General features: G+C 47.1%; 1 protein-coding gene across 4 annotated transcripts in view; it reads left to right on the plus strand.

Annotated features, from left to right (window-relative positions):
- The window catches only part of Ppp6r2 (protein phosphatase 6, regulatory subunit 2), a 66,118-nt gene that overhangs the window by 32,427 nt on the left and 7,563 nt on the right, over positions 1–26,128 (plus strand). For all 4 annotated transcript variants that reach the window (XM_013025772.1, XM_013025773.1, XM_013025775.1 and 1 more), the window contains 10 exons: positions 4,317–4,503; positions 8,538–8,675; positions 9,961–10,026; positions 11,115–11,227; positions 11,580–11,693; positions 14,706–14,832; positions 16,108–16,260; positions 20,809–21,027; positions 22,880–22,944; positions 24,985–25,100. In XM_013025772.1, the coding sequence (XP_012881226.1) occupies positions 4,317–4,503; positions 8,538–8,675; positions 9,961–10,026; positions 11,115–11,227; positions 11,580–11,693; positions 14,706–14,832; positions 16,108–16,260; positions 20,809–21,027; positions 22,880–22,944; positions 24,985–25,100 (1,298 nt within the window). The remainder of the gene's footprint in view (positions 1–4,316; positions 4,504–8,537; positions 8,676–9,960; positions 10,027–11,114; positions 11,228–11,579; positions 11,694–14,705; positions 14,833–16,107; positions 16,261–20,808; positions 21,028–22,879; positions 22,945–24,984; positions 25,101–26,128) is intronic.

Below are 26,128 nucleotides of genomic sequence, written 5' to 3' on the forward strand. Positions count from 1 at the left end.
CTTTCACAGAAAATCTCTGCTGATTGTTGTCCTTTGGAGGACAACAGAGCAGGCCTGGGTGATGGGATGGCCTGTGGCAAGCTGTCACGGAGTAGTCAGCCAGGTATTTCTGATGGGGGAAGAGTTAAAGGAAGAGCAGGGACTTGCCTGCAGAGGAGCCAAGAGCTTAGAGATAAAACAATGATAGAAGGAGGCTGTCATGATGTCAATCAGCATCATTTTTCATAGCCCTCATCCTTCTCTCTCTCTCTCCCTTTTTTTTGTTGGTCGTGGGGCTTGAACTCTGGGCCTGAGCACTGTCCCTCAGCTCTTCAGCTCAAGGCTAGAGCTCTACCACTTGAACTACAGCACCACTTCTGGTTTTCTGGGTTTATTGGAGATAAGAGTTTCATGGACTTTCTTGCCTGGGCTGGCTTTGAACCATGACCCTCAGATCTCAGCCTCCTGAGTAGCTAGGATTACAGGCGTGAACCACCGGCACCCGGCTTTCATCCTTCTCTCAAATGTCCCCCAGTTTGGTGACAAATTAGAGCAAAATGATAGCTGTGGTACAGCTGGGTCTTCTGGGTCAGGAGAGGGGTCCTAGGACATTGTTAGTGAATGGGCAGAGTTGAAGAGTTAGAGCTTGAGAGATAGATAAGTTCAAACCTGTAGAATAAACAAAGCCATGAGGAAACAAAGCTATTAAATAAACAAAGTCATGTGGCTCTGATGAACCTGATGTAAGTCAGCAAGCAGGTCAAAGTAGAGAAGACAACATCAATAACCAATAACAGAGTTGGGTATGAATACCTATATATTCTTACCAAGGTCAACATCAGATATCTTTTTTTGTTTCATTTATTGTGTTAGCCATTCCATGGATCTGTTCTGTAAATTCATGGACCTTACCTCAGAAAAATTTCTTATTTCTTCTTCCCTATGGTTATCCCTCTATTCTTTCTTTCTGCTTTGGATGGCTTTGAACCTTGAATAGGTAGGATTACAGGTGTAAGCCACTGATGCCCAGCTGACATATGATGTTTCTAGTATCACATTTTAACTGTGTGTGTGTGTGTGTGTGTGTGTGTGTGCGTCCGTGTGTGTATGTGTATGTGTATATGTAAACCCAGTCTGGCCTCAAGCTTGCAATCTTCCTGCCTTGCCTTCCCAAACTTGGGGATCACAAGCTCCAGCACTCCTATTCCAGCCATTTTTTAAAAAGCTTTTTTAGCTCACTGTTGGCCTTTCCTCTTTCATGTTTTTAATTTTTACTACTTGTCTTTCAGCTGGGTGACAATGACTCCTGCTTATAATCCTAGCTACTTAGAAGACTTGGAGGACCATGATTCAAGGCCAGCCCAGGCAGAAAAGTCGATAAGACTCTTAAATTATGGGGCTGGGAAGATGGCTCAGTGGTAGAGTGTTTGCCTTGCACATATGAGCCTCTGGGTTCGATTCTTCAGCACCACATAAGCAGAAAAAGCTGGAAGTGGCACTGTGGCTCAAGTGGTAGAGGCTAGTCTTGAGCTGAAGAGCTGAGGGACCATGTCCAGGCCCCATGACCGACAAAAAAAAAAAAGACTCTTAAATAGCAAACTGTTGGACTGGAGGCCTGGCTCAAATGATAGAGTGCTAGCTGTGAGCAAGAAAGCCAAGCAAGAGTGTAAAGCCCTGAGTTCAAATCCTGCTGAACTTTCTTATTCTCAGATTTTTTTCCCCCCTCAGATGGGGTCTTGCTGTGTTGCCTAGACAAGTCTTGAACTCTTTGTTTTAGTCTACAGATTCTGGGACTATAGGCCTATACCATCTCTCCTGGCTCCCGGATATGTTAGCAAAACTTAATTCTTATTCTGTGTGCACTTAGCCTATTGTATTACCTCAGCAATGGTTAGGATTTTTAATGTTTTCTCATTTTTGTGCTCTTCCCTCTCTGTCCCTAGTTCTGTGTCTGTCAGTTGGCTTTTTGCTGGCAAATTGGGATGGAAACTTGCAGACTTTCCTGCCTGGGCTGCCTTTGAACCTCACTCCTCTAGATCTTCCCCTTCTCAGCAGCTGGGATTATAGGTGTGAAACACTAGTGCCTAGCTATTTCCTATTTATTGTATAAAATTTTTAAATATAATTGTTGCTATTAACATGTACAGAGGGGTTACTATTTCACACTTCAGGTAAGGCATATAGTTCTTCTTTGAATAATGTGACCCCTTCCTTCGATTTCTCCCAGTTTCCCCCTCTTACACTAGTAGAGCAGGACCTATTGATAGCTGATTATAAAATATAAGCAAAAAAGTGTGAAAATCTTAGTTCTTCTACCTAACTCCTAACCTGAGAAACTGAGTTTTCTAGCACCCTTGGCTCCTGGTGTGGACGAGATCAGTTTGTCCCCTGGGCTCTGAATGCATTTCGAGGAGTGATCTGTCCTTGTTTTTTGCTTCCTGGCCCCTGGAACATTATGTCCTGTTCTTTAGAGATCTGGTAGAGGAGCCTCATTATGGCCTGCAGTGCTGCCAACCTGGTCCTCATACCTTGTTCTGTTGGGTCCCCGGCTGGGTGTCATCGGCTGTGCTGAACACCTGTTTAATCCCATAAGATGGGTCCTGGCTACCTCATTTCACAGAAGAGGAAACTGATGGCCAGAGAGATTCCCAGTGAAGGGTAGCCTGGACCTTGGGACCCTGTCCTCAGGTTCCCTATCCTCTATAGCCTGAGGGGCCCTGAACACTGAGTATAGTTCTTTCTCATTCCCAGGCCTACTTGTTTAGCTCCTTGATGTTGGGCTTCAGTGACTGTCAGCCTCCCTGCAGCTCTAAAGGACTCCTCCTCTTGTGAGTGCTGAGGAAGAACACCCACTCTATGGCCAGTTGAAACCTGTCTATTTCTTTTCCTCCTATACCTGGATGGTCACCATGCTTGACCAACTCTGTTCCCTCCAGAGTCAAAACTAGGTTCCACTCAGGCTAACCCAAGTGACTACCTTGATTTAGCCACTGGCCATATGTTTGTGAGGAAAGGACATAGCCACTGACTCCAAGCAGCTGCATCTGCTGCCAGACACTACTCTGCTGTTTTCAGAATAGCTCCATGTCTTCATAGAAGCCTACGGTGGCAGGACCCTTCCCTCCATAGTTAGGTAAGAGAACCTAGGTAGAGTCAGGGAATTGACCTTGCATAGGTGAATACAGTCTTGTCTAAAACAGCCACCCAGAATGCTCCCACTGGTTTCTAGTCTGCTGGACCCTGTGTGTACTGCCAGGCTTTCCCAGATGGACCCAAATGAGGGGCAGCACACCAGCCCTATTACCAATGCTGCTCAGAGCCCTCAAGGACTCCAGTCTGAGAATTAGACAGAGATGCTTATCCTGGGCCTTTTGTCAAGTAAGCCTGTCCTGTGGCAATGGATTTCCTCCATTCCAAGTCTACCAGATGCTAAAGAAGGAACACAGTGATGTTACTATGTTATTACATGTTACAGGCTAAGGATTGTTTTGCATGTGGTCAATTTTCATCAAATGAAAAGTATATTATTCACACATATTACTCTTTTTTTTTGTGTGTGTGTGTATGTGTGATACCAGTCTTTACACTTGTTTGGCTTGCTTACTCAGCTACCCTTGCTGACACTACCACCTCCAGCCATGTTTTTTGCTGATTATTCTTTGGAGATAAAGTCTTACAGACTTTTCTGTGTAGGCTGTCCTTGAACTATGATACTTAAGATTTCCAACTCCTGAGTGGCAAGGATTACAGGCATGAGTTACCAGCACCTGGCACATAGTAATATTTTTTAATAATAAACTATTTGCTTAGTACCTCACAGCTGATACCATATGGTAAACTGCAGGTATGATATTTCTCCAGACTAGCACATTTGGGGTCGGTGTTTATTTATATGAAGAGACAAGGACATGGTGAGGAGGGGATATGAAAGGCAGGGATCTGATTGAAAGGGGAAGACAAACATGATCAGGACCTGGCTTCACTGAGGTGATGTGGGTTGACAGGAAATACCTAGGAATTGACTATAAAGGCTTGGGGAGAGGAGAAGTCAGCATGTATAGAAAGATTAGAGAATAGAAGCAGAGTTGGAAAAATGCAGGATATCAGAATATAGGGTATAAGGAGCTCATAAAAAGAATATTAAGACATTTGAGTTTCCAGTAGTCAGAAGTAGCCATTGGTCACAGAGTAACATCACCTTCATTCTGCTCTGAGGTCTTTTTAGCACTTTGTTTTTATCACATGGTTCTGCTTTCTAAGAGGCAGATTACTTAAACAGCTTCCTGAGAGTGGAGAAGTCTAATTTCACCTCCAGTACTTGGACTGTGCCTTTTTAGATACCCAAACACAGCCTGTGAGCTTCTGACTTGTGATGTGCCACAGATCAGCGACAGACTGGGCGGGGATGAAAGCCTAATGAACCTTCTATATGACTTCTTGGACCAAGAGCCGCCACTCAACCCTCTACTTGCCAGTTTTTTTAGCAAGACCATTGGCAATCTCATTGCAAGGAAAACTGAGCAGGTAATAATGTGTGGATCATGTTGTATGTATGACAACCTCAGCTGTCACTGTGAAACTGTCACCAGGCTGTGGAGACGGCATTTTGATTGCTTAACAGTGGAGCAGTGTGAGTGGCTGATATGTGTATTGGAGTTTGAGTAGTAGCTTACCTAAGATATTTCAGGGGTCAGTTATGGAAGAGCAGCACTTTCCGCACTCCCAGACTATGCCAGCTCATCTTCTTACTGATCAGGTACAGGTGGGAGTTCTGGGCCATGACTTCATCATGGCAGGACTGTAGATGTTCACTTTCTCAGGGTGTCTTTTCTGTGTGTTCACAGTCCTTACTGCTTCCAAGCAAAACAATGTCTAGTATTAGGCTTTTGCAGGAGAATGAGTTTTCCCTTCAGCTGTAGCATGGCTTTCTTCTCCTTTACATGTAGTCTGACACAGGCTTTAACCCTCTACACTGGATGTGAGTGGTGAATGCTTCATAGTAACCTGTGACTGCTGCTGTTTGGCTCATATTCTTTCCTGTCACACCCATTCACTCTCCCTCACTGGTTTATATTATTGTTATTATTATTGCCGGCCCTGGGACTTGAACTCAGGGCCTAGGCACTATCCCTTAGCCTCTTTGTGCTCAAGGCTAGTGTTCTACCACTTGAGTCACAACACCACTTCTGGCTTTCTTCTCAGGAGTTCATTACAGATAAGAGTCTCACGGTCTCTCCTGCCCAGGCTGGCTTTGAACCGCGATCCTCAGATCTCAGCCTCCTGAGTAGCTAGGATGACAGGTGTGATCCACTGGTGCCCAGTTCTACTGGCTTATTTCAAGCCACATCTCAGATATCAGGTCATATCTTCTGTAAACATTTTAGTGTATTTCTCTAAGTTATAAAGTCTTTTTTTTTTCCAGTCCTAGAACTTGAACTCTGGACCTGGGCGCTGTCACTGAGCTTCTTTGTGCTCAAGGCAAGCATTCTACCACTTGAACCACAGTGCCACTTGTGGCTTTTTCTGAGTAGTTTATTGGGCATAAGAGCCTCATGGACTTTCTTGCCTGGGCTAGCTTCAAACCATGATCTGCAGATCTTAGCCTCCTGAGTAGCTAGAATGACAGGCAGAGCCACCAGCACCCAGCTTAAAGACTTCCTCTTCTTCCTCCTTTTCTTCATCTTTCTCCTCCTCCTCCTCCTCCTCCTCCTCTTCTTCTTCTTCAGTCATGGGGCCTGAACTCTGGGTCTGGGCCTGGGTGTTGTCCCTCAGCTCTTCAGCTCAAGGCTAGCATTCTACAACTTGAGCCACAGCGCCACTTCTGGCTTTTTTTTTTCTGCTTATGTGGTGCTGAGGAATCGAACCCAGGGCCTCATGCATGCAAGGCAAGCATTCTACCACTAAGCCAACTTCCCAGCTCCTCCTCCTCCTCCTCCTCCTCCTCTTCTTCTTCTTCTTCTTCCTCCTTCTTCCTTCTTTCTTCTTCTTTTTTTTTTGTCAGTCCTGGGACTTGAACTCAGCCTGGACACTGTCCCTGACCTTCTTTTGCTCAAGGCTAGTACTCTACCACTTGAGCCACAGCTCCACTTCTAGCTTTTTCTGTTTATGTGGTACTGAGGAATCAAACCCATGGCTTCATGCATGCAAGGCAAGCACTCTACCACTAGGCCACATTCCCAGCCCCCAGGACTTTTTTTTAAATATTGTTAGATATTATTATATTCCCAAAATATCAGTCATAATTATTTAATATTCAGGGAACAAACCAATGTTTTCTGTTTGTGTATTGAGCCATGAGAGAAAGGTTTATTCTGTTGTCAAGTTGTGAATATTTTGGAGAATGTCATCTTTTGTCAGATAAGTCATCCTCAGAGCCGGGTGCCAGTGGCTCAAGTCTATAATCCTAGCTACTCAAGCGGCTGAGATCTGAGGATTGCGGTTCAAAGCCAGCCTGGGCAGGAAAGTCCTTGAGACTCTTATCTCCAAAAAACCACTAGAAAACTGGAAATGGCGCTTTGGCTCAAGCGTAGAAAGCTTGCCTTGAGCTGAAAAGTGCAGGGACAAGCACCCAGGCCCACAGGTCAAGCCCCACGACCGACAACAATAACAACAACAAAAAAGAGTTATCCTCAGAGGACTCTTTTTTTTTTTTTCCGGTAGGGGGCTTGAACTCTTGAGTCACTAGGATTACAGGCATGAGCCACCAGCGTCCGGCTCAGAGGAATCTTCTTGAGGAAGTTCCATATGTGTGTATGTGTATGTGTAAGCCTCTGTGTCCTTGTGTGGATGTGTGTGCAGTGAGGCTGATGCTGCCCCCACTGGTGGTGGTGGAATGTAGAAATGTGGGTATGAGTACTTCTCCTGATGGAGCAGAGGTGTTGTCATCTTGGACATCATAGAGACCTCCTGTGTCTTGTCCTCACAGTCCAGTGACTGAATGTATGTGTCATAATTGATTATAGATTGATCATATTCCTGTCACTTTCAGATATTCCTTTTTTCTGTTTTGTGTTGAACTCAGGGCCTGGGTGCTGACCCTGATCTTTTGTGCTGAAGGATAGTGTTCTACCACTTGAGCCATAGCTCAACTTCTGGCTTAAGAGTCTCTCCTTCCCTCTCTCCCTCACTCCCTTCTTTCTGTGTTAGTAACCAAGGCTTGGACTCAGGGCTTCATGTTCTTTTTTACTCAGAGATGCTGGTCTACCACTTGTGCTGTGCCTTCAAGCCAGCTTTTTTCTGTTAATTAACCATCAAAAAAGACCAACTAGATTCTCCAGACTTTTTTTCCAGGCTGACTTCAAACTTCTGTCCTTAGATATTATCTTCCTTTGTAGCATGAGCTACCAGTGCCTGGTTTGTGATTTTCCTTTCTTATATACACTGTCAGGCTGTAGAATCAAGATTTTTTTTGTCCTTACATGGCTATATGGGATATATTCCCTTATTTCTTGTCTCTGCAAGAATCTGTATATGATAGGATTCTTGTTGGAATACATTATAAACATGTGGAAATGTAGTCTATGTAACGTGTAAGCTAATAAAAAAGATAGGATTCTTTTTGTTGGTGGTAGTAGTTGTGGGGCTTGAACTCTAGGCCTGGGTGCTGATCCCTCCACTCTTCAGCTCAAGGCTAGCACTCTACCACTTGAACAACAGCGTCGATTCCAGTTTTCTGGTGGTTAATTGGAGATGAGTCTTACAGACATTCCTGCCTTGGCTGTCTTTCAATCTCGGTCTTCAGATCTCAGCCTCCTACATAGATAGGATTACAGACATGAGCCACCAGTGCCCAGCTAAGATAGCATTCTTTTCCTGTGTTTAGTAGATTTTTCTGGCAAGATCATTAAGGCCTGGAGATCTCTGTGTAGCTGTAGTCACACATTCCATTTCTTCTGATCTTCTGGAATGACTCAGCTTTTCTTCTTGTCAATTAAGCTTTTTTTTTTCAAGAAAATTATTTTTCTAAATTTCTACAAATAGGCATTAAGCTGTTCATATTAACTCTTCAGTATAGTTTTATATCTGTTTTTATATTTTCTGTCCCTTATTTCAGTCCTGATGTATCTGTTTTGTTTTGGGGTTTTGAGAATGGGGCTTACTATATAGTCCAGGATGGCCTGGCATGAACTAATGATCCTCCTTCCTCAGCCTTCTGAGTGCTGGGATTACAGATGTGGATTACCACACCATACAAATCAGTCCTGATTTACTGTATGTGCAAGTGTGTGTGCGTGTGCGTGTGTGTGTGTGTGTGTTGGTACTGGGGCTTGAACTCAGGGCCTGGGCACTGTCCTTTAGCTTCTTTTCACTGAATGCTGATTTGTACAACTTGAGCTACAGCTCCACTTCCAGCATTTTGTTGGTTAATTGAAGATAAAAGTCTCATGGACTTTCCTGCATAGGCAGGTTCCACAGTGCAATACTCAGATCTCACCCTCCTTAGTAGCTAGGATTACTGGTAAGAGCCACTAGCACTCAGCTTCTCATATGAGTTCTAGAAGTGTTCCTTGGTTGTCAGAAGTCAGCCTTTCTTGCTCATCTTGTATATTTAATTTCAGGTAATTATATTCCTGAAGAAGAAGGACAAGTTCATCAGCTTGGTGCTGAAGCACATGGGTACCTCAGCTCTCATGGACCTGCTGCTGCGCCTGGTCAGCTGTGTGGAGCCAACTGGGCTCCGGCAGGAGGTCCTTCATGTGAGTGCCCAGGACATCAGTATAACTGGCTAGGTCTTCACCTACCCAGTCAGTAGTCAAGGTTCTTGTCTGCACCTTCAGAAGCACCAAGTACAGATATTTTTCCCCCAGTACTCTGGCATCCTGTTCTGTACAAAAGTAAGAGTGAGCTTTCCTTAATTCCTGCCCTTTTCCCTCAAGGTACCTGCTTCTAGCAGATGCTTAGAGCCTTAGAGCAGGTGCTTGGTGAGGAGTGGGCTTTAGACTCAGGTGCTGCTGCGAGAAAAGCATGATGGTCTGTGTAGGGGCCTGTTGCTTGTTCTGGAGTATAGTTGTGTCTGTCCTACTGGTCAGGCAGCTAAAAGAGCAGGCTTGTAATCCAGGGTTCCCACCCCAGGGCTTAGATTGTTTTCAGGCTTTTTGAAGTAAACCATTGACTTTTACCTATTTTCTCTCTTTGGCACTCAAATATAATCAAGATAAGTCTGGTGAAACATGCCTATAGTCCCAGTGCTCATGAGGCAGAATCCGGGAGTATTGTTAAGTTCCAGACCAGCTTGGGCTACATATGAAACCTTGTCTCAAATTTTATTTTAAAAAGGTGGTCATTCTGCCTCTTAAGTTGTTATTACTTGCCTTATGAAGCTAGTGTTTTCACAGTGAGAACAGCATGCTTAGTCACTGCTACTAGAGAATCTGTGGGAAGGATATGTCTCTACTTAAGAGGCATGTGACTTACTCAGAATATAAAGAAACTTCATTAGGCACAGGGCAGCAAAGTTACTAGATGAGCCAGTGTGTAGCTCTTCCATGCTCAGATACTAGCACTCTTTGCCTTTGACCTTGGAAAATACCTGCTTTATCCCTCAAAAGCAATTCTGTGGTCATACTGGGGTCCTTCTGCTCTTTCTGATGCTGTCAGGAGCCAAGGGTTACCTAGCTTTCACATATATTTGGGCTCCCAAACTCCAGCTTGTTCCAGCTTATCTGTACTCTAGTCTTCAGAAAAGTGTCCTAAAACAGACTATATATACATATATATACATATGTGAATATGTGTATAAATACATACTGCTGTTGGAACAGATGGTCCACTCATTTAAACTCTTTGAGCCACTACCAGAGTTCAGTAATTGAATCCTGTGGACTCTTTCTGCATCTGGGTAGACTCGGACAGTTGTGTGTAAGAAGATGTATTCTTTATTGAAGGAAACCTGGTGTGGGGGGGTGTGCTGCATGGACAGACTTTTCCTTCCATTTAGTTAGATATGAACAAGAATATTGATGGTCTTTTCTTCCCTTTCAGTGGCTGAATGAAGAGAAAATTATCCAGCGACTTGTGGAATTGATTCATCCCAATCAAGATGAAGATGTGAGTGTAATGCTCACAGAGCTCATTTTCTTTTCGTTTCTTTCTTTCTTTTTTTTGTCGGTTGTGGGGCTTGAACTCTGGGCTTGGGCGCTATCCCTGCGCTCTTCAGCTCAAGGCGAGCACTCTACTGCTAGAGCCATAGCGCCACTTCCGGTTTTCTAGTGGTTTATTGGAGATAAAAGTCTCACGGACTTTCCTGCCCAGGCTGGCTTTGAACCAAGATCCTCAGATCTCAGCCTCCTGGGTAGCTAGGATTACAGGCGTGAGCCTCCGGCACAGAGCTCATTTTCTTTCATAAAATAAACCCCCATTCCTGGGCTGTTGGAGTACTCACTGCTGCTGTTCAAAGGCGGGGCAAATCACAATAAGGACCCTTTAAGTGCTGATGTCTAGGCCATTTTGGTTTTCTTTTTTTTTGGGGGGGGGGATCTGGTCGTGGGGCCTGAACTCTAGACCTGGGTGCTGTCCCTCAGCTCTTCAGCTCAAGGCTAGCACTCTACCACTTGAGCCACAGCGCCACTTCCGGCTTTTTTCTTTTTGCTTATGTGGTGCTGAGGAATCGAATCCAGGGCCTCATGCATGCAAGGCAAGCACTCTACCACTGAGCCACCTTCCCAGCCCGCCATTTTGGTTTTCTAAAAATTAATATATATAATAAAAATAATTGTCAGAATTGTGTTATCTGTAGCTAAATAAGAAATCACCTCAAGCTGGGTGTTGGTGGCTCACTCCTGCTATCCTAGCTACTCAAAATGAGATTTGAGGGGCTGGGAACGTGGCTCAGTGGTAGAGCGCTTGCCTTGCATGCATGAGGCCCTGGGTTAGATTCCTGAGCACCACATAAGCAGGAAAAGCCAGAAGTGGTGCTGTGGCTCAAGTGGTAGAGCACTAGCCTTGAGCTGAAGAGCTGAGGGACAGCGCCCAGGCCCAGAGTTCAGGCCCCACGACCGGACCCCCCCCCCAAAAAAAACAAAACAACAACAACAAAAAAAAAACAGTTCAGAGTGAGTCCTCATCTATCAGCAGAGTGAGTGGAGGCTTGCCAGAGGCTGCCTCTGCTATTGGGGTCTATTTCTCTGTCCTTCCAGAGGCAGTCGAATGCTTCTCAGGCGCTCTGTGACATTGTGAGGCTGGGAAGAGACCAGGGTAGTCAGCTGCAAGAGACTGTGGAGCCGGACCCTCTCCTCACAGCCCTGGAGTCGTGAGTGCTGGTGGGCCACAGTATAGTAGGCCTCACTCTAAGTCATAGAACATCTTGGAGCCCTGCTTTGAACATAGGAGATGCCACCACTGCCTCTGATTCAGCCTGACAAGCTCCCAAGTTCAAAGCCCAGAAAAGGATCTCGAGGGGAAGTTCCCTGGTGATTCAGGGAGCTGGGGCCAGTGGACCAGAATGTGTACGAGCACTGCGCCCTTGGCATTGAGGCTGAATGAGGCTGGAGTGAAGCACTTCCTGCCTCGATGTTTCAGGGTCTTCTGGGGAAGAGGGTATCCTTGTGTCCTGTCTGTGTATCTGTTCTCCAAGGCTGTGACCTGCTTCATGTGCCCAACAGACAGGACTGTGTGGAGCAGCTTCTGAAGAACATGTTTGACAAAGACCAGACGGAGAGTTGCCTAGTCAGCGGGACACAGGTGCTGCTTGCCCTGCTGGAGCCACGGCGGGCTGGGTGAGCCTTCCCCTGGATAGATGTCCTTGGCTAAAAAGGTCAAGTGTATGACTTTGGCCAAGTCCTCTTTGGTCTGCACTGTCAGGCATAGTTCTACCCCACCTGAAGGAACCCACTGCTACCAGTTTGCTGTACATTTACACACAGGTACGGACTAGGTGTGGCTTTCCCCAAGACTCATCCGGCAGGTCCCCATAGTTCATGTGCACATGTGCACATGGGCATATACACATGTGTAACTGATGGCAGGGCTTCTACTCTGACAAGTAGTTACTTACTTTACATATTTGTTTCCTATGCCAGGACAGGAAGAATACTGTCTCTCTTTCTTGCTGGTCCTGGGGCTTGAACTCAGGGTCTGGGTGCTATCCCTGATCTTTTTTGCTCCAGGTTCATTCTACCACATGAGTCACAGCTCTACCTTCAGCTTTTTAGTGGTTATAAGATAAGAGTTTCAAGGACGTTCCTGCCTGGGCTGGCTTCAAACTGGTATCTTCAGATCTCGGCCTCCTGAATCGCTGGGATTACAAGCATGAGCTATTGGTGCCCTGCTTCCTATTTATCTCTTAAGCTCCATGAACATACATGCTAATCTGTCTACTGAGTGTTAATTCAGGCACTTCGTTTTAGTGGGCTGTCTTCCACTCTTTCTTGTTCATCAGTTATTATTTGAATACCTGCAATGTTGCTAGCTGAATCATGGTCTTTCCTTCTCCATTGTTACCTATCTGGCCCAGGAAGTCAGCATGTACATAGGTGTGATGTGATGTAGAAAGTACAATAGATGAGTACCTCATGCCATGAGGAGAATCTGCATGGGACTGGTAAATGGAGCCTTACCAGCCAGTTTTCCCTGAGAGTACCACAGAATCCATAACAACATGGGGCTCCCACTGTGAGCACAGGAGAGGCCAGTGTGGGGCTGGAAAGGATAGATCTTATTTGGAGGCCTTCTGATGTGACCCAGGTCACCTTACCACAGTCCTTAGATGTAGCTGTAAAAAGCCTATTAAAGCAAGGGCAGGGGGTGCCAGTTCCCAGCCAAGACAAGAGTTTGGGCGAAAGCAGATGCGTGAAAACTTTCTAAGATCCAGGTACAAATTTCTAGTTGTACTTGGAAATCTGGAGTATACAGGGCCAAGGATAGCCCTCAGATCCTGGCATGCTGTACAACACAGTCACTTGGGCAAATGAGATGATCCAAATACTTTGTGAAGCACATATACCGACAAAAGATGGCAGAGTATGAGGAGTCAGTGCTGAGCCCATGGATCCCAAATAGAGCATGACCAAAGGAGGTAGCAGAGGAGAGCATTGCTATTCCCAGGCAGCGACCCCTCTCAGCCTTCCCCCTGGCCCCTGGAGTGTATCAGTGGGATTGGCTTCCTGGAAGCAGGTGGGCTATTTTCTCACTCTGCTCTTTTCCACCACAGGGTAACAGTGACACTCCCAAGAGGACAGCAGTTCTTTTATTTCCACTCTGGCTTTTTGTTTGTTAATTGGAGATTAGAGTCTCACAGAATTTCCTGCCAGGGCTGGCTTTTTGAACCACAGTCTTCAGATCTCAGCCTCCTGAGTAGCTAAGCTGTATTGCAGGTGTGAACACCAATGCTCAACTGGCTTTTGTTTTTTTTTTTTTTTGCTCCGGTTGTGGGGCCTGAACTCTGGGCCTGGGCGCTGTCCCTCAGCTCTTCAGCTCAAGGCTAGCACTCTACCACTTGAGCCACAGCACCACTTCTGGCTTTTTTCTTATGTGGTCCTGAGGAATCGAACCCAGGGCCTCAGTCATGCAAGGCAAGCTCTCTGCCACTGAGTCACCTTCCCAGCCCTTTGTTTTTGCTTTGGAAGAGTGAACAAGAGAATGACAAAGAAATTACTTAATCTTGATAGTAAGATTATTTGAAAACTCTCTCTGTCTCTGTAACTACCCAATATATCATTATTACTTTATTACCTAAAATAAATAATGTTTTTCTCTACTTACGCAACTAGAATATTGACTTATTTTCACAAATCCAGGAAGCCTGGGCCACTTCTGAGGGCCAGTTCCAGTCCAGTATAAAAATTAATGACAGATAAGCCCGCTGTTCCCTTTGCTCTTTTTATCCTTTTATGTATTTAGGGTTTTTTTGTTTGTTTGTTGCTTTTTTGTTTTTGCCAGTTGTGGGGCCTGAACTCTGGGCCTGGGCACTGTCCCTCAGCTCTTCAGCTCAAGGCTAGCACTCCACCACTTGAGCCACAGCACCACTTCTGGCTTTTTCTGCTTATGTGGTGCCAAGGAATCGAACCCAAGGCCTCATGAATGCAAGACAAGCACTCTACCACTAAGCCACCTTCCCAACCCTTTTTTGTTGTTGTTGTTGGTGGTGGTGGTCGTGGGGCTTGAACTCTGGGCCTGGGTGCTGTCCTAGGATTCTTCAGCTCAGGCTAGCACTCTACTACGTGAGCCACAGCACCACTTCTGGTTTTCTAGTGGTTTATCAGAGATAAGAGTCTCATTACTTTCCTGCCCAGGCTGGCTTTGATCCTCAGATCTCAGCCTCCTGAGTAGCTAGGATTACACATGTGAGCCACTGGCATCTGGCTTAGGATTTTTTTTGTTGGCTATCTTGTGATACCTTTGTTACTGGAAAAGGTATTTGGATAAATATCTCAGAGAAATTTGCTTGAAAAAGGAGAGAAACCATATGGTCAGTCTATATCCTAACTCTCATGTAAGGAGGGGAGCAACAGTAAATACTGTCAAAGCAAGAAGAGGGGGAGGGCTCAGTTGAGGAAGGAGCCAAGGGGACAGAGGCAGCAAGTGTGTGTCATCTCCCTTTGCTGTCACTTGGTGCTCTTGTTATCTCTACCCACAAGGTCATGTGTGGGCATCTTGAATAGTGTGCTCCCAAGATTTCATTTTAACACAGACTGCTTTTTTAAGATGCTGAGTTGGGTGTGGCTGGGTGGGTGAGAGGTGCGAGAGAGTGGTGTGTCCATCAAGGTTCCGTGTGCTGTCCTCATCCACAGGACAGAGGGCTTGGTGGACTCCTTTCCTCAGGGACTGGAAAGGTCGTATGTCGTCAGCAGCAGTGTTCTCCATGGCATTGAGCCATGGCTGAAGGACTTTCACCAGCTCCTGCTCAACCCACCAAAGGTAAATAGCCGTAAGTGGCTGTCTGAGGTTTTGGTGACAGTTTAGAATGGGTTGATATGCAAGGAGGGGATCTTACCATTGATCCATAACAAGGCAGTATGTAGAGAATGCTCTGCTACTGCTCTTCCCAGACCCCTACTTGTGAACCACTGGGCAGATGCCAAAACATATGCTTTCTAGAAAATTCCCATCTAGGAATGTCCTTATTTGCCTCCATAGGATTGACCTGGGAGAAGGATACTTTGTAGCCTCCACAGCTGTGTTTACTATTTTCTGACCTTCAAGTCAAAGGCACTTAGCAGAGGGCTGCTTAGCTCTGGGAGCGCAGGGGTGACTCCCATAGCGCTGGGGATTGCTTACATTGTGCCAATGTCTGACCGGGGCTCCTTGTCCTCCCACCTCGTGTTACAACCCCTCCCTGACACAGCCCTATCCCTTTCCCTGGTGAATCTACCCTACTCAGCAACTTACTATTTGTCTTTCCACTATGGAGTAAATGTCATGGTGGCAGGGACTCTGTTTTGTCAGAATATTAAGTTAATCAAGGGAACACATTGTACTGCATGGGGAAGGGTCAGAGATTGCCCACATCCAGTCTGAGGAGGCAAGACTTACCATCAAGATTTTTTTTTAGAAAGCCCAGTCCTTTTTTTCCCCCATTTTTTGTCAGTCATGGGACCTGAACTCTGGGCCTGGTCACTGTCCCTCAGCTCTTCAGCTCAAGGCTAGCGCTCTACCACTTGAGCCACAACGCCACTTCTGGCCTTTTCTGCTTATGTGGTGCTGAGGAATCGAACCCAGGGCCTCTTGCATGCGAGGCAAGCACTCTACCACTGAGCACCTTCCCAGCCCAAAAGCCCAGTCTTCTCTAGGAGTGTTGACTGGGTATTTCTTAGCACTGAGAGATACCTACAGACAGAGGCATAGGCATCTACAGTCAGACATCATGTGAAGAACTTCAGCCCATAGGTGGGGTCTTGCCACCTTTGATTGATACTGCTAGTCCTGTCTTGGACACTTGTCATATGCCGTGGTATCTGGCCTTTTAGCTTGACAGGCTCAGATGACAGTCTCTGGGATTCTTAGGAGGCTCCGTCTGGCTTACTCATTGTGACCTTGAGCGGGGAGTAGGTAGTTCCTCACCCTGTAGATTCCTGCACGTCCTCTTGCAGGAATCCTTGTCTTGATTAACACCATATATGAACTTTACTTCTCTGGGCCATGGTCCCAGCAATGGCCATGGTTCTGACTGGGTGGTGCCTCCTGTATTTTCAGAAAGAAGCAATCCTGACCACCATTGGTGTGCTGGAGGAACCCCTGGGGAATGCCCGACTGCATGGTGCACGCCTCATGGCTGCACTGCTACACACGAATACACCCAGCATCAACCAGGAGCTCTGCCGGCTTAATACCATGGACTTACTGCTGGTGCGTGGGCACTGTGGCCAGCCCTGTGTGTCTGTGTATACTGTGCTTGATATATGCCACTAGACATGGAGATAGGTCTGGGGAAATAGAGCAGGCCAATGGGGCAGGTGGCTGGATCTCAGCACTTGGAAAAGGACCTGTCAAAGAGAAGCACTGAGCTAGGCACTAGTGGCTCATACCTGTAGTCCTAGCTACTCAGGGGGCTGAGATTTGAGGACTGAGGTTTGAAGCTAGCCTGAGCAGGAAAATTCATGATACTTTTTATTTCTTTTTCTTTTCTGTGCCAGACCTGGGACTTGAAATCAAGGCCTGGGTGCTGTCCCTGAGCTTTTTTGCTTAAGGCTAGCACTCTACCACTTTGAGCCACAGTTCCACTTCTGGCTTTATTTGGTGATTAATTGGAGGTAAACATCTCAGGGGTTTTCTTGCCCTGGCTGGCTTTGAACCACAGTCCTCAGATCTCAGCCTCCTAAGTAGCTAGGATTACAAACATGAGCCACTGGTTCCTGGCATTTTGTGAGACTCTTTTCTTCCCCCAAGTCCTGGGGATTGAATTCAGGGCCTGCGTACTGTCTCTGAGCTTCTTTTGGCTCAAGGCTAGCACTTTACCACTTGAGCCACAGCGCCACTTCTAGCTTTTTCTGCTTATGTGTTACTGAGGAATCAAACTCAGGGCTTCATGCATGCTAGGCAAGCACTCTACCACTGAGCCACATACCCAGCCCATTGTGAGACTCTTAACCTCCAATTAACAAGCAAAAAGAGTACTGGTCCCAAGTCCTAGGGCTTAACGACAAGTATCTGGTGGAACATACTAAGCCTAATCCTTGGGCTCCCAAAAGGCTACCTTCTACCATGGGATTTCCTTGACAGCAGAAGACAAGCATATAGGCCTGCCATCTCCTTTCTCATGTCTGACTTCACAAGACAGCACATACACACCATACCTCTTAAGTAAAAAAATGTCCTCATAGAAGCTCCTTATCTTTCATAGAAGAAAGTCACCCTATGGCTTCTGCCCCATGGTTGCAGAAGCTGCCCAGTGGCCTGTGAGTCTGTGGTAATGGCCATTGCTTTGGATTTGGGAGAGTGGACAGGAGGAATGTCACTCTGGCAGACTGATGAGTCTCTTCTTCCTTTGCCTTGGGCCCTGCTGATAGGAAGCTGGAAGAACCCTGTAAACTTGGTGCCAGAAAGACTTCTTCCCTGGAAAAAGGTCTGCCCACTTCAGAAAGTCTTCTGACACAGAGGATTTTTTTTTCCGGTCCTGGGGTCTGAACTCTGGGCCTGGGTGCTGTCCCTCAGCTCTTCAGCTCAAGGCTAGTGCTCTACCACTTGAGCCACAGCGCCACTTGCAACTTTATCTGCTTATGTGGTGCTGAGGGAATCGAACCCAGGGTCTCATGCATGCGAGGCAAGCGCTCTACCACTGAGCCACCATCCCAGCCCCACAGAATATTTTGAGCACTACTGTAACCACAATTTCAGTTTGTATTAGGAATGTCTCACTTTCCTTTCTCTCCCTTAAAAACATTTGTGTGTGTGTGTGTGTGTGTGTGTGTGTGTGTGTCAGTACTGGGGCCTGAACTCAGGGCTTGGGCACTGTCCCTGAGTCTTTTTTGTTTAAGCTAGAAGGTTTATTTCTGGGCACTGTATTTTATTCTATTAGTTTATATCTCTATCCTTATGTCAGTACTGTACTGTCTAGATTATAGTTTTGTAATACATTGGGAAATGTGAGCTTTTTTTTTCTTTCTTTCTCTTTTTTTTTTTTTTTTGTTTGTTTGTCATGGGCCTGAACTCTGGGCCTGGGCGCTGTCCCTCAGCCCTTTAGCTCAAGGCTAGCGCTCTACCACTTGAGCCACAATGACACTTCCGGCTTTTTCTGCTTATGTGGTACTGAGGAATTGAACCCAGGGCCTCATGTATGCAAGGCAAACATTCTACCACTGAGCCACCTTCCCAGCTCCCTGTCTTTTTCTTTTTCTTTTTTTAAGGGACAAAGCAGAATTTAATAGAGAGATAGAAAGGAAATAGCAGTGTTGTCTTCTTTTTAACAATATTGTCTTCCAATCTACTTTGGCTCAAGGCTAGCACTCTACCACAGCACCACTTCTGTCTTTTTCTGAGTAGTTTATTGGAGATAAGAGTATCATGGACTTTTCTGCTTGGGCTGGCTTCCAACCTTGACCTCAGATATCAGCCTCCTGAAAAGCTAGGATTACAGGCATGAGCCACTGTCACCTGGCTCAAATACTTTTTCTTTATGAATTGAGATGATCATTTGTTTTTTGTCCTTCATTCATTATTATGTTGATTGATTTCATATGCTGAAACATCCTTTCATTCCAGGAATAAATACCACTTCATCATGCTGTATGATACTTTTGATCTGATACTTTTTTGTTGTTGTTGGTCGTGGGGCCTGAACTCTGGGCCTAGGCGCTGTCCCTCAGCTATTCAGAGCAAGGCTAGTGCTCTACCACTTGAGACATAGCACCACTTCTGGCTTTTTCTGTTTATGTGGTCCCTAGGAATAGAACCCAGGGCCTCATGCATGCAAGGCAAGCACTCTAACACTGAGCCGCCTTTCCAGCCCAGTACTTATTTCTGTTGGCTAATATTTTGTATCCATATTTATAAGGAACATTGTGGTTTTCTTGTGTTTGTGTCTGATTTGGGTATCAAGGTGATATTGTCCTAATAGAACCAGTTAGGCAGTATTCATTTCCTGCTCTTCAATTTTTGGAAGAGTTTGAGAAGGACTGTTACTAGTTCTTTACATACTTGTTGAAACTGTCTTCTCTGGCTTTTTCTTCTTCTTTTTTTTTTGTATTGGTTCTGAGGCTTGAACAGAGCCTGGATGCTGTCCCTGAGCTTTTCTGCTCAAAGCTAATATATTACCACTTGAGCCATGCCTCCATCTCTAGCTTTTTTTGTGTGTTTAACTGGACATAAGAGTCTTATAGATTTTACTGCCTGGGCTAGCTTTGAACCTTGATCCCCACATCTCAGCCTCTTGAGTAGCTAGGGTTACAGGCATGAGTTACCAGTGCCCAGCTGGCCTTTTTTTTGAGAAGTAGATGAGATGTTGTAGATGAGGTAACACAGTGGGGCAAACCTCCAAGACTGCTCAAAATTGTATAGGCAGAGAAGGTAATACTGAGATCCAAGGCCTGAGTTTCTGTGGGAAGCTGAGATCTGAGGATCATGGTTTGTAGCCACTCCCAGCAGGAAAGTCTGTGAGACTCTTATCTCTAAATAACCAGCAAAAAAGCCAGAAGTGGACGTGTGGCTCAAGTGGTAGAGTGCTAGCCTTGAGCAAAAAAGCTAAGAAATGGCCCTGAACCCACCTATTCCCAAATCAAAACTGATATCCCATCTCTCTATTCATTATACACCTGTTCTCCATGGTGGTGGTGGGAGAGGTTCTGGGATATAGGCTGCTGTAACCCTGGTCTGTGTGAGATGGTAGCTACAGGAGAGGACAAGCTGAGGGCTCAGGGGCTGTCTCTCCTCCCCTCTTCCCCTGGTCTGTCCCACAAGGGAAGTACAAGATTTCCATAACCTCTTCTAGACTTCAGCTTCTCAGGGAGTGGTAACTATGCACCTGAGGAGCATATTGAAGTGAGAAGATGCATGCTGCTCATTCTGGTAGCATCCCCAGTTCAGCTCACTTCCAGTCATTTATCAGTCAGGAGCAAAATCAAGTACCTCAGCAAAATGTATACAGTATAGTTAAAGTGGATTTTACAGGGAAATATATGCCTTTTTTTTTTTTTTGTCAGTTGTGGGGCTTGAACTCTGCATCTGGGCGCTGTCCCTCTCTTCAGTTCAGTCAAGGCAAGCACTCTACCACTTGAGCCACAGCACCACTTCTGGTTTTCTGGTGGTTAATTGGAGACAAGTCTCATGGACTTTCCTGCCTGAGCTGACTTTGAACCATGATCCTCAGATCTCAGCCTCTTGAGTAGCTAGGATTACAGTGTGAACCACTGGTGTCTGGCTATAAGTCCTTTTTAAAAACATACTAGAAAAGAAAGAGACCAAAAATTAATAAAGCTTCTAACTTAGAGACAAAGGAATAAACCCACAAAGCCAAGCACTGATGGCTCACACCTGTAATCCTAGCTACTTAGGTGGCTGATATCTGAGGATCACGGTTCAAAGCCAGCCTGGGCAGGAAAGTCTGTGAGACTCTTATTGCCAATTAACTACTAGAAACCTAGAGTGACACAGTGGCTCAAAGTGGTAAAGTGCTAGCCTTGAGCAGGAGAGCTCAGGGACAGTGCCCAGGCCCCAAGTGAAATCTCCATGACCAAAATAAACCCAAAAAACCAACAAAACAGAGGTGAGTAGACACACAAACAGCAGTCAGGAAAACAAGGGCAGGGCAGCACCTCAGAAAATGGGGAGACATGAATCTCAGGTACTTAATACATCAGAGCCTGGATGAGCAAGTTAGGATGTGAAGTTTAAGAGTGACTCCTCTTTACCTGGTAAGAGAAGATCCATCTAAGAAATGTCTTCTACCCTCTGTTTACACAGGACTTGTTTTTTAAGTACACCTGGAATAACTTTTTGCACCTCCAAGTAGAACTGTGTGTAGCTGCTATTCTGTCCCACGCTGCTGGGGAGGAGCAGGCAGAAGCCAGTGGAGCGGAGAGCAGGGTGGAGCCTCCTCAGGGCAGTGCGAACAACAGGGATGGAAGGCTGGAGACCCCCGAGCCCACTGCCAGCCTTCCTGAGAACACCATGGTGACTCACGTAAGTCCGGGCCAGTGCCCTGCTGGTTCCTGCCTGCTGCACCTGGTGCCTAGATCTCATAGACATTGGGACTGGAGATGTGCTGCTGCTGGCCGATCACCTCATGTGGGTGGGAGCTGCTACCCTCCTTGGCCCTAAATCTGTCAGTTACTGCTGGTAGAAGGGAAGATGAAGGCAGCCAGAGAGGAGGAGCATCTGCGTGGTCTTGCCATTGGTGCTGCAGTTCCAAGTAGACAGCCACCTGGGTGCTGCTCCCCTCAGGAGTGCTGTGGAGCAGCCCACTGTGTCCAAGTTCAGCCTTTTTTTTTTTTTTTTAATTTAATGGGGCTTGAACTCTAGGCCTGGGCGCTGTCCCTGAGCTCTTCAGCTCAAGGCAAGCGGTCTACCACTTGAGCCACAGTGCCACTTCCAGTCTTCTGGTGGTTAATTAGAGATAAGAGTCTAAGACTTTCCTGCCCAGCCTAACTGACTCTGAACCATGATCCTCAGATCTCAGCCTCCTGAGTAGCTAGGATGATAGTGCCCTGCTGAAGAACAGCTTTTTGACCCAAGATTCAGGCCACTGTTGTGGTCAGAACACAAAGGAAAATGCAAGTGTCAAGTTCTTAAAAGAAAGCTTTCTGGAACTGAGAGTTAGTGGCTTGTAATCCAAGGATCATTGTTCTAAGCCATCTCACAGCCAAAACCCAGAGACCGTTCTCCAATCAGCCAGCAAAAAGCCAGAACTGGAGGCATGGCTCAAGTAGTAGAGCTCCAACCATAAAATGAAAAAGTCAAATGAGAAGACAAGGCCCTGAGTTCAAGCTCCAGTGCCAGTCCTAGAAGCCAGGTGCGCTCTCCCTGTTTCCAACCCACCTTCCTCTCTGTGGGACACCACCCCATTATGTTTCCACCTGGCCTCTTCCTCCCAGGGGATGAGAGTCTGTGTCAGAATCTGCATCTCAGCCTCTTCAGCATCTAGCATTCCCTCTGGCGGAGAACAGCTTTAAGGAGTATTTGCCAGGGAACAAGGGGAGGGAACAATTTGAGGCCATAAACATGAGGACTCTGAGGTCAGACCCATGTTGTGAAGGTCATGGGAGCCGGGGCAGCAGAGGACATCCTGTACCATGCTGTGTGGCTGGAGGACAGAGGCTTCAGAAGAAGCCCTTGGATCTCTCTCAGAGGTCTTCTAGACAGTTGGACTTGGGTGATCTGGAAGGTCTTGATCCTTTGGTAGGTGTCCTGGTACTGCTGTAAGCTGGCATCCTGCGTACCTCTGTAAGCAGGCCTGTTATATGGCTAACACTAGTCAATAAGGGTTGAGTCTGGTCCATAGCCTGTCTTTCAGAGGATATGCAGTCAGGAGATGTGTGGCTTCAATAATGAGAAACACACAGTAGGTAGGGAGGTATTCAGGGACTGTATAAGCCAACTGAGGACCACCAGATCATGAGGGTAGGAGTGAGTTTGGGCCTAGTTACAGGAAGTAGCCTGTGTCAGGGCCTGGAGGAGAAAGAAAAAACTGAGGGCCCCAGCTATTCCTTCTGGTCACTGTGGAAGCAGGGGGGAGAGTAGCCTGAAGGTGAGGTGGAGGACACCCTTGGAGAACAGACGGGACATTCAGGGTTCCAGAGACACACGGAGCGTCCTAGTCTTCCCTCAGGGCTCTCAGCGTGAGATTCTGAGGTTCTTAGGCAGTGTCTATCTCTGATGTTTACTGGGAGTCACAGAGGTTGGGGCTGTGAGGGTGTTACATACAGTCCCACGGCTGTCAGTGCTGGTGGATTGGCTTCTACCTGCAGTGGGGTGGGGGAAGGGGCGGGAATAGCTCTGTAGGCTCTGAATCACACTGCCTCTCCCCACTCCCTAGCTGTTCCAGAAGTGCTGCCTGGTACAGAGGATCCTGGAGGCCTGGGAAGCCAATGACCACACACAGTAAGAAACACAAAGACTTTCTTCCTAGCAGTGGTAGAACAGAGCCATGCCTCACATGGCACCAGTCTGCAACACTGTATGCAGGACTCGGGCTCAGTATAGGGCATCTGGGTATGTGGCCTGGCTGTGTGCCTGCAGCCATCCTAGATGGATCTTACTATTGGGCAAACAGCTGTAAGTGCTGCCCAGGAAAGGGAGTAGAGGTGACAGGAGGGTCATGTTGAGTGTTGGCCAGGCCTGGACAGTTACCCAATGAGTAGCCATTTCTTCTCTAGGCACCCAGTCTAGAAGTCTCTGTCTAGCCTTCTCCTGACTCCTCTATTTTTATTTTATTTTATTTTTTTGTCGGTCATGGGACTTGAACTCTGGGCTTGGGTGCTGTCCCTGAGCTCTTCAGCTCAAGTTGAGCATTCTGCCACTTGAGCCACAGTGCTACTTCCAGTTTTCTAGTGGTTTATTGGAGATAAGAGTCTCAAGCACTTTCCTACCCTGGCTGGCTTTGAACCTCGATCCTCAAATCTCAGTCTCCTGGGTAGGTAGGATTACAGGCGTGAGCCTCCCACACTGGCTCCTCTTTTTTTTTTGTCAGTTATGGGGCTTGAACTCTGGGCTTGGGTGCTGTCCTTGCACAAGACTAGCGCTCTACCACTTTAGCCACAGCACCACTTCCAGTTTTCTAGTGGTTTAATAGAGATAAGAGTCTCATAGACTTTCCTACCCAGGCTGGCTTTGAACCGCGATCCTCAGATCTCAGCCTCCTGAGCAGCTAGGATTACAGGCGTGAGCCACCAGCGCCTGGCATGACCATTCTTTAAGACAGGGTTTTGGCTTGAGGACAGGCTGGCCTGGAATTCATTAGGTATCCTTGGCTGGAGTGTGTGTGTGTGTGTGTGTGTTGGTACTAGAGCTCAAACTCAGGACCTCATGCTTTTGTTTTTTTTTTTTTTTGGTCCGGTCGTGGGGCCTGAAGCTGCTCTTCAGCTCAAGGCTAGCGCTCTACCACTTGAGCCACAGTGCCACTTCCGGCTTTTTTCTTTTTGCTTATGTGGTGCTGAGGAATCGAACCCAGGGCCTCATGCATTGCAAGGCAAGCGCTGTGCCACTGAGCCAACTTCCCAGCCCTTGCTTGTTTTTTTTACTCATGGCTGGTCCTCTACAATTTGAGCTACACTTCCATTTCTGGCCTTTTACTGGCTAATTGTGGATAAGATCCTACAGGCTTTTCTGCTGGGCTGTCTTTGAACTATAATCCTCAAATATGAGGCTCCTAAGCAGCTAGGACTACAGATACAAGCCACTAGTGTCCAGCGACTTTTATTTTTTTAGTGGTACTAGTATTTAAACTCAGGGCCTTTGCTTATTAGGTAGATGCTCTACCATGTGAACCATGCCCCTAGCAACTACTGCCATGTTTAACTTTCCCTAAATCTTTGAGGATACTCTGTTGGGACTTGTTCAAAGGAAACCATTTTTATTTTCATCTTTTTGTGTTTTGGACTTGACCAAGTCTTCCCTCAGGTCAGCAAACATGTTCTGCATGTTGTTCACTGCCATCCTCTGTCCTTCTGGGAAGGGTGGGATCTGGGTGTGAGGAGGGGCTCCTGGGGTCTCATTGTGAGAGGGAGGGGGAAGCGATGCCAGCCACACAGCACGGAGGCTATATCCGGTCTCAGCGGGGGCCAGGTCCTGGGAATGCTGCGCCAGGGCAGGCACCACAGCCAGCAGACGTGGCTCTGCTCCTGTTCCACTGCTGCCTCTAATGAGACTTGAGCCTTTCTGCCTGCTTCCTATCCCTAACATGGACAGCCATCTTAGTGTTCTTGGTGGTGAGTTGGGTAAACTGTTGTGTATAGCAGTTACTGGCCAATAACTGAGTCGTACCAGGAGTTGCACTGGAGATTAACCTAGGGGCCCCCAAAAGAGGAGAGGCCTGCACTCGCCAGCAGAGACGAGTTTCAGGAGCTCATACCTGGTCCTCTGGAAACGTGTCAAGGAAGACTGGGGCTGGGTAGCCACCCTGATGGCCCCTGTCCCTTTCAGGGCAGCAGGTGGCATGCGGCGTGGGAACATGGGCCACCTCACTCGCATCGCCAACGCAGTGGTCCAGAATCTGGAGAGGGGCCCTGTGCAGACACACATCCGCGAGGTCATCCGAGGTGAGGGGGCCCTATGCGCGGCTGGGGCTGTGGGCTGTCCAGCGTCATCACGCCTCACAATGGGTCTCTTCTTCCCATCGCACTGCTGGGCCATGTCTGCCAAGCATCAGGACATGGGATGAGGACTCAGCCTAGCAGAGCAGCTCATGGCCACAACGCTCACATTGGAAGCTGCAGCATTGCGGACTCCTGTACTCAGTGTCTCCCTCCTCAGGTCCTGCCTGGTCCTTGCAGGCCTGACTCACGTCCTCGCTGTGCTCTAACCTTAGTTGTCTTGGGGCCTTCCTCCCTCGCATGTCTTGGTAAACTGGAGGAACAGGTGATATCCTGTCTTTCGCACTCGACTGTGGGCACTGTGTGTCCTTGGAGCCCTGGCCCCTCCCACGGTGCCCACAGTGCTGGGACCCTCCTACATGAGGCACTGTGTGTCCTTGGAGCCTCCCAGCCCTCCCACAGTGCTGGGACCCTCCTACATGAGGCACTGTGTGTCCTTGGAGCCTCCCAGCCCTCCCACAGTGCTGGGACCCTCCTACATGAGGCACTGTGTGTCCTTGGAGCCTCCCAGCCCTCCCACAGTGCCCACTACCTTGGGACCCTCCTACATGCTACTCTTCTTGTTTTCTTTCTTTTTTTTTTGGTCGGTCGTGGGGCTTGAACTCTGGGCCTGGGCGCTGTCCCTCAGCTCTTCAGCTCAAGGCGAGCACTCTACCGCTTGAGCCACAGCACCACTTCCAGTTTTCTAGTGGTTTTTATTGGAGATAAGAGTCTCACGGACTTTGCTGCCTGGGCTGGCTTTGAACCACGATCCTTAGATCTCACCTTCCTGAGGAGCTAGGATTACAGGCATGAGCCACCGATGCCTGGCTTCCTCTTGTTCTCTTATGTCTTTTTTTTTGGGGGGGGGCAGTTGTGGGGCTTGAAGTCGAGGTCTGGGTGCTATCACTGAGTTTTCTATGTGCTCAAGACTAGCACTCTACCATTTGAGCTACAGCACCACTTCCAGTTTTCTGGTGGTTAATTGTAGTGCT

The sequence above is a fragment of the Dipodomys ordii genome, unplaced genomic scaffold (assembly GCF_000151885.1).
Source record: "Dipodomys ordii isolate 6190 unplaced genomic scaffold, Dord_2.0 Scaffold87, whole genome shotgun sequence".
In the NCBI taxonomy this organism is placed as follows: domain Eukaryota; kingdom Metazoa; phylum Chordata; class Mammalia; order Rodentia; family Heteromyidae; genus Dipodomys; species Dipodomys ordii.